Source organism: Ochlerotatus camptorhynchus, unplaced genomic scaffold (genome assembly GCF_037179485.1).
Source record: "Ochlerotatus camptorhynchus isolate MF236.1 unplaced genomic scaffold, CSIRO-AGI_Acam_v1.1 ptg000023l, whole genome shotgun sequence".
NCBI classification, from domain to species: Eukaryota; Metazoa; Arthropoda; class Insecta; order Diptera; family Culicidae; genus Ochlerotatus; species Ochlerotatus camptorhynchus.
Window position 1 is genome coordinate 1655771 of NW_027040515.1, and position 13497 is coordinate 1669267.

General features: G+C 40.5%; 3 protein-coding genes across 3 annotated transcripts in view; 2 read left to right on the forward strand and 1 right to left on the reverse strand.

Annotated features, from left to right (window-relative positions):
- The window catches only part of Rpp25 (ribonuclease P protein subunit Rpp25), a 489635-nt gene that overhangs the window by 387803 nt on the left and 88335 nt on the right, over nucleotides 1-13497 (reverse strand). The window lies entirely within an intron of this gene.
- LOC135706999 (leukocyte elastase inhibitor-like) lies at nucleotides 63-11677 on the forward strand. The gene is made up of 3 exons (XM_065228721.1): nucleotides 63-204; nucleotides 267-1238; nucleotides 11406-11677. The coding sequence occupies exons 1-3, from the start codon at nucleotides 144-146 to the stop codon at nucleotides 11543-11545; spliced, it is 1173 nt and encodes a 390-aa protein (XP_065084793.1). The 5' UTR covers nucleotides 63-143; the 3' UTR covers nucleotides 11546-11677.
- Nucleotides 11794-13462, forward strand: LOC135707070 (cuticle protein CP14.6-like). Its single transcript, XM_065228812.1, has 2 exons — nucleotides 11794-12769; nucleotides 12835-13462. The coding sequence occupies exons 1-2, from the start codon at nucleotides 12621-12623 to the stop codon at nucleotides 13058-13060; spliced, it is 375 nt and encodes a 124-aa protein (XP_065084884.1). The 5' UTR covers nucleotides 11794-12620; the 3' UTR covers nucleotides 13061-13462.

Consider the following 13497-nt stretch of genomic DNA (forward strand, 5'->3'; position numbering starts at 1 on the left):
TTATCAACAAGAACTAGAGGAATAGCAGAATCAACAAATGCGATTGGAAGTCCCATCATCCAACGGCGGTGTCTAACCGAGTGCAGTCGCTTTCCGTTATCAAAGCTGTACAGTCGTTCCGGGTTTTTCGTTGTGAAGCAAGTATGAAGCGAACGGTTTTACTTCTGGTAGCGATACTTGGAGGCATCTCGGCTGAATTGTCAGGTTTGTTAATTGTGTCATCCCTTTTGGATATGCTAATGCCTCACGCATTTTCTATTGACCAGAATACACAACGTCTACGACCAGCTTCACGTTCGACTTTTTCAAACATGCATACGTCCCATCGGAGAATGTCGTCCTCTCACCGATCTCCATTCACTCGTCCTTATCGATGTTCTACCCACTGGCAGGGGACAAAGTAGCTCCAGTCATGCAGGAAAATCTGCACCTTCCTGCAGATAAAGACCAAGCTACGAACAATCTGCGCAGTTTCCTGCAGGAGATGAACAAGCAAACCAGCGGTTCGTCAACCCTCAAAGTCCTCTCGAAGGTGTATCACGTGAACGCCGAACTTCAACCTGAAGTTGTACCTCTGTTCCGGGATACATTGCAAGCCGAGTTCGAGCCGGCAGATTTCCACCAAACGGACGAGGTTGTCGCATCGGTCAACAGTTGGGTCGAACAGGCTACCGATGGGATGATCAAGGAATTCATGGAGGCCGGTGATTTGCGGGTGGATAACGATCTGATGCTGTTGAACGTGGTGGTACTGAATGCATCGTGGGAGGTTCCTTTCGATGCCGGCGAAACGGAACCTGTTCCGTTCCATTTCCAGAATGGAGTCCACGATGTGGATATGATGTTCAAGCTCGAGCAGTTGCTGTTTGCAAATCTTCCCGATCATGGATGTCAAGCGGTGGAGTTGCTCTACGAAGACGGGACGGACCTTTCGATGATGATTGTACTTCCCATGAAAAAATCTTCGCTGGAGAATGTGGTCCAGCAGTTGGACTTGGGCTTGTACGAGAAAATTAACGAGAGGATGAACAAGGAACGGATACAGTTGGCCATGCCAAAGTTTACGATGAAGAAGAAAACCGACGCACAGGAGCTGCTGAAAGCCATGGGACTGAAAGCGTTGTTTGAGGAGCTGGATCTGAATCTGTTGAAGAGGGACAAGTCTCGGATCGGGGAGGTTCGGCAGACGGCGTATATCAAGGTTGATGAAAGGGGAACGGAAGGAGCGGCTGCTACCGGTAAGTGTCTTGGACTTGTTGATATTAATACGGCTTTCAATGGAAAACAAGATTTCACCTCTAGATTGTACGTAAGCAAGATAAGCAAGGGCAAATCGATTTGAATCTCTGCTGGGGCTACACATAGACAAACAGACATAACTATCGTCATAGAGCAGTTCCACGCCGAATGACGAATCGGAAAAGCTCGACCTTCTCCGATTTGCATGAAACTTTGCAAAATTGCTTGTTATGGGCAATGATTCACATTTTTGCTGAAATTCGGCAATTTTGGATCTAGTAAAATTTTCAAAATGGCGTCTTTGAATTTAAAAAAGAATGTTGGGTGGCATTCTTATCGTCTGAGACAAAGTTTTTTTCTGGGAATAATATACAACAAATGTTTTTTTGTAATTTCAAGAAAAAAATCTAAAAATTTTAAAAACCTATATGTTATTGTCCGATTATTGAAATTTTTATTTTAAAAAAGTGAATGAATAGTGCAATCTTTTGAAATGTTAAAAATGATGGACACAGATAAAAATCGTAAAACATGAACTTTGGTCAAATTTTTGAATTTATTGTTGGAACGTTTTTTCATATACAGTTAACTCTACACAACTCGATGTCCAGTAAATCGATATCGAGTTATAGAGCCATAGCAAGCATTAATTGAAAGTGTGAAAGCGGTTTCGTATGAGATTCTTATCCTATAACTCGATAATTCTAGATAGAGCTGAAATTAGAACAGCTTTTGACAATGCAACAATGCAACAAAGCAATGACTTCTCTTGATGATTTCTAGAAATCCAAGGATCACCCACGCAAACCAACATTTTCATCGGGTAGGGATAGACTTCCCCTATCCGATGATTAGGTTGGTCTGCGTGGGCATGCCGTGGGCATGAATTCCTAGAAATCATCTGTAGAAGTAATTGTTTACAAAAGCTGTTACGCCTTAATTCCAGCTCTATCTAGAATTCTATAAATCGATGGTCCCTTCAAGTATCGAGTAATCTATACTCAGAAAACAATGTTTGAGACATTTTTACTCATTTTCTGTGAAAAAACAGCGTTTTAACAAAGGGTTTAAACATTTGACCCAAAGTTCTTGTTCTGCGATTTTTGTCAGTTTTCAACATTCCAGAAATTTGCAGTTTATATAAGTTAAAAAAAAAAATTGATGCTTGAAATAAAATAAATAAATAAATAGCCCAGTGCTACAATTTTTTGAAAAATTTCATGGACCTAATTTCAAATTTTTTTAGAAGATCCAAATGTGAATCATTGCCAACAATTATGCTTATTTTAAATTTCACCATATATATTATATTAACAATATGATCCACTCTTTCGCTTAGCTGGTGAACCGAATGTTTATCGATGAAAGCACCTCTGTGGCCAAAAAGGCTACCAATGTATTTGTTTATCGTCACGAGGGGTAAACCAAATGAAAATTTGTTTAATATTTCAAAAAAATGTATTTCAGCATTTTATTTTATTTGATGACAACAGTGACATGTCAGATAAATTTTAAAGCAATATACACAATGTAATTAATGAAAATAATTTGACTCTTACTTTTGTAATAAGTGCTATATTCGCATCCCTCGATTGTAATTGAATGATTGTTGCTGACCTTTTTCAACGCTAGATGGTGCGTGAAGCAATATTTTGCCGGTCGCCATTGTAACATTTGGAAAAGGCATGAATTGATCATATTGTTAATATGATATATTTGATTTCACCATAGTTGAAAACGAAAACAATCTGGAAAATATTTTACAGTATTATTTACCATGCAGCCTAATATGATAAAACTATTGTGAATTATAGCGGTAGCAGCTATTTGTCAGGTGACTTACATTTTATGGCAGGAGAGCATAAAAAGCTGTATTTGATAACGGATTGCTTGATTCACTCGACATCTTGACTAGATAGAAGGTTGCTGTCTTCGGCAAAGTGGTTAAAGGTGTGTAAAGGAAGAGAGAAGCATTAGTCATTTCCCATTTGATTCCACTACACTAATTGCTTATCACTCACAAGATACGACGGTAGGCAAGGCACAACATTTATCGTTCTTACGATGTTTAAAGTAGATTAAAATTTACCTTTCTGTCAACCGGCATCGGGCGTGATGATTCAAAGTAACAATGCAAGCTTTATAGAGGTTTTATAGCATTTTACAAGCCTTAATCATGGTCTACAGAACCCACATGAAACAATGGTTACTTGGACTGCCGTTATACGGGAAAATACGTTGTTTCATACACGTCCAAAAAGAAGAAAATAGAGGCTACTGGATTCTCAGATTAGTAAGGATTGAGAAGGCAATAATTCATAGGGGGAGGCCATCTTCATTCATCAACGGCTCCGCAGTATTGTAGGTGATGTGTAATGTCTGGAATTTTTCAATTTCCCCGCCAGGATTGTCGTTCGGTCTAAATCGGACAAACTCGCCGCAAAGTAACAGTCCGCCAAAAGGAACACAAGAATGTTGAGCTGCTCGATTATGCTTATGCCAAGGGGTTGGTCACTCCACACAGTGTGCCAACAACAGATATGAGCACACCTGGGCACACTCATTGGAACTGTTTGGCACCCATGGATGGAATTTTTTATGATCTTTAATGTTTCTGGCAGCACTTTACTATCAGTGCGCATGTGTCAAACATTTGATAATCATAGTTGTTGACACAATCCTATTTTTGGAAACCACAACTGTGAATTTCCGCCAAGTCCGGCCAAGGATTCCTTAAAACACATAGTCAACGCACATACAAATGCCTGACCGAAGCCGTACAGCCATAGAGGTAACTCTAAGACCAGAAGGTCCCGAAGAAACGAGCTCAACTTTTTGGCTCAGCTCTGGTACTATCTTCGGTCCCAAGCTAATCGATTCACCCCTCGAAACATAGGAAAATCCACTAACCCCTCATTTTACGTGTCAAACTTTCATAGCGAATCAAAACAAACATAGTGTAGTACTGGAATTTATACTAGAATGGGGTACGTTAGTCGATTTGCTTGGGACCAATAGGCTAGTCAAGTAGTGAGCCAATTTAAAATCGTTAGTTTCGTATTGATTGTTGATACAGAATTCCGCGTGAGACTCGACGTATGTCTAACAACGATAACAACAATCTACTCAATCAAACCCACAATACAAAAGAAGATCCTCAGAGAAATTTAATCGGCCTAATCATTGGCAAATATCTCATCCCATCCAGATGCTTGATACCCTCCAGCTCCGTAATCAAAATCGTTTCCCAGAGCCTAAGGCTCGTTGCTTAAGGCCCGTGTCCGGGTTGCCAAACATGTAATTATTCACAAACAAGCAAAGTTAGCTCGATGACTGGCACTGTCGGCACTGCCAGTACAGCTGCGGCACACTTGAGGCACACTGAGAAAAACGTTGGCGCAAAATGAGTGAGTAGAGTGACCACCCCTTGACGCCAACTGACGAATCGATTTTAATTTTCCTTCTCCGAATTCCATGAAACTTTGCATAATTGTTCGCGGGCAATGAACCGAGGATTAGGACTATTTGATACATGTCAAATTATTCAAATGGCGTATTCTTTATTTGTCAATAAATCATAGCTCGAAAATGTGTCATCTTATCGAAATGACATCTGATGCAAAATTGTAGGAAACTGGATTAATTTTTCAGAAAAAAAAAAATACACACTGACAAATTTGACAAATTTTCAACAAAAAATTAAAATACTGTTAAAAACTTTAATTACATTAGCGTTGATGAGAGCTCTGTAACTGTTTTCTCCTATGGGAAAATGCCATATGTAACTGTCAGTTCATGAGTGAAACATGACGGCTTTTTCTTATTCTCTCTCTCCACCACCAAATCCTATAAAGAAACTGTCGAAATGTGTGTGAAGAAACGTCACTTTGGCACTGTCGTCAAGGCGAATAACAAATCCAGCTTTTTACGCTCGCCATAATTTCGCTGAGAGGCGATTCATCTTTGACATTAGACGTTTACCATTTTTATGGCACAGTTGTAGAAGGCTAAGATTCATTGAATTGGAAGTCTTACAGTGTACCAGTCATCGGGCTGACTTTTTTTTTGCTTTCACGCTAACTTAAAAGTACCCATCAATAAGTAAAAAAGATCAATTTTTAAGAAAAGGGGCTTAACTCATTACTGAGTAAATTTTTAAAACTACTCATTAATGGGGTAATAGTAACTCATTAATGGGTAACAGATACTATTTAAAGGGATAACAATTTACTCGTCAATAAGTTAAGCCACTTTTCATCAGAATTGGTCTTTTTTACCCATTAATGGGTACTTTCAAGTTGGCGTGCGTAAATAATTTCATGTTCGGCAATCCGGTATTCTGTAATCTTGAATGTTTTGTTTCTCTTGCTGAAAGCCGAGAGGTAATCCCTATGTTTCGAGGGGTGCATCGATTAGCTTGGAACCGAAGATAGTATCAGAGCTGAGCCAAAAAGTTGAGCACATTTCTTGGGGACCTTATGGTCTTAGAGTTATGTCTATGGTAATACCGGGAGCGGGAGTATGCGATCCGAGAAACGGAACGTAAGCTGCGGGATGGGCTACGCGATGGATTTGCCTCCGAACTTGTTTAGATTTACGAAACGTTGTTGCAAACTGTCTATAATAGAATGGCGGTGTAGCAGAAGTAGCAGCAGCAGCTGCTGCCTCCGCGGAAGTAATCAGGTGAAAGACAACAGCGCAGTATCACCATAGAGATAACTCTAAGACTAGAAGGTCCCGAAATAACGTGCTCAACTTTTTGGCTCAGCTCTGGTACTCTCTTCGGTCCCAAGCTAATCGATTCACCCCTCGAAATATAGGAAAAGCCAATAACCCCTCATTTTATCAGTCAAACTTTCAAAGCGAATCAAAACAAACATTGTGTAGTAGTAGAATTTCGACTAGAATGGGGTACGTTAATCGTTTGCTTGGGACCAATAGGCTAGTCAAGTAGTGAGCCAATTTAAAATCGTTAGTTTCGTATTGATTGTTGGTATCACCAACCGGTGGAAACTAACGATTGTAAATTGGCTCACTACTTGACTAGCCTATTGGTCCCAAGCAAATCCATTAATGTACCCCATTCCAGTCAAAATTCTAGAACTACACTATGTTTGTTATGATTCTCTATGAAAGTTTGACAGGTAAAATGAGGGGCTCGTAGATATTCCTAGGTTTCCAGGGGTGCATCGATTAGCTTGGGGCCGAAGGGAGTACAAGAGCTGAGCAAAAAAATTGAGCACGTTTCGTCGTGAACTTCTGGTTTTAGAGTTACCTCTTTGGTATCACGACGAGCAGCTCCAGTCTGGCAGTCTGGCAGCTAAAATATTTTAGTTTGACCATTGACCTTCCGGACATCAGTCCACAGTCAACTGCTCTCTACACATAAAGAACAGATTGAGTTCAACCGATAGGAAATGTGGTTGGGTTTTAGCTCTGGGTTACGATTTCGATTACGGAGCAGGAGGGTATCATGCATCCGGAAGGAATGAGATTTTTAGCGAGGATTAGATTTCTTAATATCAAGATCGGTGTTGTGTGGAATGTAGGATTGATTGTGTGGGGTGCTGTTATGCATGCGATGAAGATCATTTCCATCACAGAAGCGAGTCCCTGGGAAACACAGAGTCTAATGGGGAATAATGTGCTTCTTCGGACAGACATTAGGATGTGCGCTGAGCTTATTGTCTTTTAAGGAAACCATGGCGGGACTAGGCGAAACTTCACGGTTGTTGCGGTTTCCGAAAATTGGATTGTGTCAACAACAATGATTGAACTAAACAGGAGCAGAGATAATGCAGTGTTGCCGGAAACTTTGTCATTTCATAAAAAAAAAATTCCAACCATGGGTGCCAAACAGTGTCAATTGACTTCTCTACCATTGTTAGTATAAGGGAGCATAATACATGCGTTTTACTGGTTGAAAAAAAAACAAGATCTCGATTACTTTGTCGAAGGAACGTATCAGCTTTTGTAAACAATGCATTTGATCATCAATTTGACGTAACTGGCAGCTCGCTCACGCATTTTAACACTACCATCAGATAGGGGAAAATTTCCCCTACCTGGTAGTTGTGTTAGTGTGCGTGGACGAGCTACCTGTTACGTCAAATTGACGATCAAAAGTATTGTTTACAAAAACTGATACGTCTCTTCCAAAAAGTAATCGAGAAATGCTGTCAAGTCGAACACTTTGACAGTGGATTTCGTGGTTGAAAATAATAAACAAATCGATTTTACACTGCTACACTAGCAACGTTGTATGAGTGATGTCTTGCTCCAAGAAGTGTGTGTGTGTATTCCCTCTAACCCCCACTGGCCGGCAGTGTTATTATGGAAGAACTCTCTCTACAATGTCGCATTTATGGTCATTGTAGACAGCTTTAGTCTGACATTTAGAAAGTAATAGCTCTATTGCAGATCCAGCAACCCATTTCAGAATGTCTGGAGAGTCACGCCCATTCGGAGGTTACCTTAACTCACAATAAGCCCCGCATGCATCACCGGATATTGGTTATATATAGGCGAATCCAATAGAAACTAAGCGATTGTTTCAGCCTCTGGCGGTGAATAGGGGAACCCACAAAAGAGTGATGAGGGTGGAAATTTTCACCGTAAAGCATAGGAAGAGGAAAATATTTTCGCCTTTCCTGATTAATTTATTCACCGCAGGTGCTTGAAACCATCATCCACGTGGAATGTTTTGTTTTCTGTATCGGGTTGGCAGTGATCCGGCTGGTGCTTCCGTATATTTTTGATTAGAAAAATTTATTAAATTGTCCCAGCGGCTATGATCTTCCGGATTTTTAATGTGTGCTGCTGAAGCTGAAATAACTGTAAATCAGTTCAGATCTGTAGATAATCGAAAAATAAGACCACTTCCGATGAAAATTTGCAAGTTGTGCAATAAAATGTACATTATTTTGAGTTTTGAAAATCATCATTATGATGTAAACAAATGGATTGGATGACATTTCCTCTCAAAATCGGCTAGCGCACTCTACATTGATGGTGCATAAAAAGAGGCTATAGTGAGTGTCCAGTATAAGAGAGGAGTGGATTGGCTGGTTTTGATCAAAATGAACTGTCAAAGCTAGAGCCAAAAGAGCAGTGCCTATCTTGATTGCATTGGCAGTGTTGCTAGAAATAGCCTAGGCATAGGTTGCCAAGGCAGTTTGTTTTGAATCCGCTCCTCTCTTATACTAGACCCTCTCTAGTGATGCATACACACTTTCAGGTTCGAAGATATTCTTTTCAAACCTGGCACGTATTTAGTTTATTATTTTTTTTAATTTTGAACAGTATATGGACAGGTCTCACTATGTTTATTTGATCCTCCAATCCATGGGCTCCGTAGTTTTGATTTTCTCTACGCTTTGCGTATCATTTCGTGATTCACCAAATAATCATTATGAATTTGACACCAGAAAACTTGAAATATTCATGTTTCAATCCGTGAAACTCCTAGCTCAGTTGATTTTCCGCCAGCGGCCGCTTGCTGCTGAAAATTCACATTTTTTTGTGTTTTCCATCTTAAGCGGGTGGCTGCAGACTGGCAATCACTACAAAATGTTACAGTCCAAAAATATCAAAGCTTCCCTAATTAATGTCGTTTTGGTTTTTGCGGTGTAGCTACACCGGTGCTACACTGCCGTACACCGAAATATTTTAGGGTGTAGATATAGAATGCACCTTTGTTTACACCAGTGCTACACCGCAAAAACGAAAACGACATAACATTCAATGTTGAATAAGAGCTTATGCAGGCAAAAATAAGCTTCTTTAGCTTTAAAATAGCTTATTCAGCTGTTGATCAACTCAAATTGTTTGTTGGGTCGATTCGGGCTTCGGCACACATTAAACTCCGTGATAAATCGTTGCATATGCATGACACATTGGTGCAGTACACGATTCGGTCATGATAAGGATTTTCACGGCGCTCGGTAACTATCCTTTCATATTTTCACATTGTTCAGGTTAAGTTGTTCAACACTATTGAGAATATTTTCAAAATTTCGGCGAAACGAACAAAAAAATTGACAGCGAAAAATAAACACGTCCACTTGTGGCCAAAGCATACTTCGATCCTCATGCCAATGAGTGTGCCCAGGTCTGTCCAAATCTGTTAGGCCGTTCGCAATGCTGTTGTATTTTATAAGGACTGTTTCAATTTGAAACTAGAACAGAAACGCACCTCTCGCAATGCTGAGTTGCAGTTTCATTATTCGAGCACTATTTTGCACCAGATTTGCAACTGCTCGACTATTCTGTTTTATTTCTGAGCGACTTTGAAACACGAATGGAACTCTGTTTCAAATTTCTTTGGATGCGTTAAAGATGTTTCGAAGAGCTTCACAAACAAAAAACGGAGAACTTCATAGAGAACAGTAAAGTATATGGAACTTGATGATTACAAACATCTTTTAGAACTGTGCGTTGCGCTGATCGTGTTGCAGTTTTATTTTTGACAGTTTCAAATTATAGAATTGACGAGTTGTTTAAAACAATTTTGAAACTCAGCATTGCGAACGGCCTTAGTGATCTAGTAGAAGATGCTCGAACTGCAAATGGAAGAATACCAAAATGAAAATCCCAAGTGGCAGAAGGACGATTTGGAGAATTGGTTCGAAGATTTCAACGCTCGGAAGTTGAGAAAGATTTGGGAAGCACAAATAGCGACTCACGAGCAGCTGCGGACGCACAATACGAAGCTCAAACAAAATTTAAATCAGATTTGTTTTGCTTGCGCTGTCAAAGTGTAAAAAATTTCTTCAATCATGACCATCTTGGTCTTTGCCATAATGGTAATCGTCATATGTTAGAAAAAGGGTGATTCAAATTATATGGCATTCGAGCGTTAAAAGCTGGATATATTTTTATGATTTTTAATCTTATGTTTATTGGAAAGCTTATCAAAAATGCTAACTTTTCTGAAATGCACACAGTTGACACTTCAAAAGTGACCAACATCGTAGAACAGCAACTATTAGTAAACATTTTTGAACAGTGTGAAATGAATAGCATTCGATTCCCCTGTTATTTTGACAATAGATGGGTACTATTTGAGTAAATTTCCCAGGCTCCAAATAAGTTTTCAAACGCTTTGATAGCTTCGATAATGTATTACGGGAGAATCTAATCTAATCTAATCTAATCTAATCTAAAACAAACGCAGCCAGTACGAGAAAGCATCCTGGAAAATGATTAGGTTAGATTAGGTCTAATCATTTTTCTTGTCTAATTGATGTTTACAGCATATCTGAGATATGATATAAACATCAGTACGGCAGGCCTACTGCGTTGTATTTGCCTCAAAGATGATTCTTGGAAATGAATGGGAACGTTTCTTGAGTCTACAGGGGTGAAAGTATGCGTGGACATACCGTACCAAACGCTCCGAGTTACTATGTGTAGTTGTGTGTAATGTGTAAATATTTGCACAATATTGAAGAATCATATAATAATGCAATGGAAGCATCTTACTGATTTTTTTCTATATTGGTAATGATTCTTTTGCGCTTAAAAGTTTCATTGGATGCATCCGCTCCTTGTTAATCATGGGTTTTGGGATGCAGTTCCTTGTCATTGCTCGTGGTTATGTTTAGTGATGTGATGGAGATCATTTCTTTTATAATGTATTACGGGAGAATTGGAAAAAAATTACCATTTTTTTTAGGTTTGCTTAGTATGAACTGGATGACTTTTGATTCCCATGATATTTTTACAATTTATAGGTGCTATTTGAGTTCATTTACCGGGTGTCAAATGAGTTTTTCTAAAGTTTAAGGGATAATGCATTAATTATGTCACGTTAAATTGATGAAAAATTTACCTCCTCCCTTCTTGAGTCACGTTTTTCCTATTCCTAATGCAATGCTTGTCAGAAAATCTTACACCACCCCTCCCGCCTTAGAGCGTGACATGACCCCTTACCAGCTACCGTCATGTATTTTGAGGAGAATCGGGAAAAATGTACCGCTTATTGAGATCTGCACAAGATGAGACCGTCAACAATCGATTACATAGGTATAGGTATCTAGTAGGCCTTCAAACTAGCGCCATCTAATTAAGTACGATTACGAGCCCGTTACGTTGAATTGTTTTTGTAGCGTTAAAACATTGCTGGGAAAAGTTCTCGTTTTAACTTGTTTTCCATCTTCTTGCAGAAGTGCAAGCCGTAGGCCGCGCCGGGTACCCGATGTTCTACGTCGACCGTCCCTTCCTGTACCTGATCCGGAAGCGTTCAACCAAGGATATCATCTTCATCGGTCACTATTCCGTGTACGAGCAGCAACAGCAGCAGTAGGAAACCGTTAGCAAAAATGAGGACCTATAGCGAGGTTAGTTCCGTTCATCTTCCCTCAACATATGGCCTTTCGGTTACGAGGAGCTACCTTGAGAAGAGCACGAACAAGCAGGTCATAATAAAAACTAATCGTCCTTCCCTTTCTTACGCGCTATGTTTTTTTTTTAATATACGTCGAAATTTTCCCACGAGACAAGTGCTCTGCTCATCCTAATTGTGTGAATAACTTTGCCGTCACTGCGAAAATGAGGAAAGGTGAGTTTCCTGAGAAATTTGATTCCCACACCAACGACGTTGCCGCTTCAGCTGACTGGAACACATGTTCAGGTTCCACGGTTGACGTCACTCTCCACTATACCAAACTTACGGGCAAGTGTAAATGCAAATTTTTGAATTTTATAAATTAAGGCACCGCCCGACCGGCCGGTGTCCATCAAGATGACGATGGAAACAAAAAAAAGTCGCAAACTATCAGCGTGGAACGAAAGTCTGGGGTATGAGCATGTGCTTCCTTGTTGATTCCACTGCGCGAAGGGTTGGGCCCGTCCTACAACTCGGCGCGGTGGGAATTGATAAACAGGTGTAAAGAGGCAACTCAATTGAAATGGGAAATTATATGCTTTTATGTTTTTTTGAATTAAAAGGGGTAAAATGACTTCTAAAAGTATCCGTTGAATGCCACGGTCCGTGTCAACAGTAGAAATGATCTAATGACAAACACCTGATAAAATATTTATGTCCTTGACCAAGCTTGTCGCTTCTTGAGCAGCTCGGACAAGCTCGGAGGTGAAGTGGTCAAACTCAAATATTTCCCTAGCGATTAGCGTACTAATGGCGTCAAATTGCAACGTACGATGACATATGTCAAGACAAGTAGCATAACAAGCTCGTGTCAGCCAGTGGATTGTCAATACTCCCTCCAGATATAACAGGCACCCGAAGTCGTTAATTGAATAATCATTGAAGCACAAAGGTCACCAAGATGGGACCCGATTCGGTATAAATGTGACCCGTCCCAAGCTCAGAAGTCACATTCACACTCTAAGTGTCAAAACACGACGATTACTAGGGAAACATGATTAGAATTGCAGTGTGTTACTCGGTTTTGGTGGCGTGTGCAGTTCTGGGAGCGCCTCAGCTGCAAAACCAACCACAGGATACCAGTGGAATCGAGTTGCTAAGGTACAACTCAACAAACAACAACGAAGCAGGCTATCAGTTTACGTAAGTCATTTGAGAGTACAGCGCGGAGTCGTGGCCAACTTTGATCGTTTGGTTTTTCTTCTTAGATACGAGCAGAGCAATAAGCAAATCTTCTCCGAGGTTGGAACTCCGAAGGATACCAACAATGGAACGAATATTCTAGCGGTGGAAGGAGCCTACACCTTCGTGGCACCCGATGGGCAGACCTACTGGGTCAACTACCGGGCTGACGAGAATGGCTTCCTACCGAAGACGGGTACCGGCACCGTTGGGGGAATTCAACCGGGACAGGATGCCCCCGTTAGAACGTAACTTGAGCAATCAAGAAGAATTTGTGCTGGATTTAAGACGTTAATCATGCGCTAATGATGATTTGGCTCTGTAAAGTTAATTCGATTGAGCCTGTACAATTTGTATCATACAGAATAAAATGTTGTAATCAAGCTACGGTCAAGGGACCATCTCTCAGTCGCATTCGTCAGACTTCAGACGCCTAACGGCCGGCCGGCGCCACATCCAGATGAAAATTGACCACCGTTAACGGCCGCAAATGGGTGTAATTCGTTACTTTACTGTTCCACTCAGGCGCATTTACATATACGCTAAGATCTACTACCGGCTGGAATGCGCGGTACCCAGTTGACAAAGCTGCGTTGTGACAGCCAAACAAGCACTGTCACTTGCAGGAACAGCAAGCCACGCCTGCCACCAAGACCGAACCGAACGTTGAGCGTTGCGCTGAGCGAAAA

Bases quoted from the DNA above. Each gene is read 5' to 3' on its own strand.
- LOC135706999 (XM_065228721.1), top strand. From the start codon at position 144: ATGAAGCGAACGGTTTTACTTCTGGTAGCGATACTTGGAGGCATCTCG. The intron at 205-266 runs GTTTGTTAATTG...TCTATTGACCAG, and splicing joins CATCTCGGCTGAATTGTCAG to AATACACAACGTCTACGACC. The intron at 1,239-11,405 runs GTAAGTGTCTTG...ATCTTCTTGCAG, and splicing joins GGAAGGAGCGGCTGCTACCG to AAGTGCAAGCCGTAGGCCGC.
- LOC135707070 (XM_065228812.1), top strand. From the start codon at position 12,621: ATGATTAGAATTGCAGTGTGTTACTCGGTTTTGGTGGCGTGTGCAGTT. The intron at 12,770-12,834 runs GTAAGTCATTTG...TTTTCTTCTTAG, and splicing joins GAAGCAGGCTATCAGTTTAC to ATACGAGCAGAGCAATAAGC.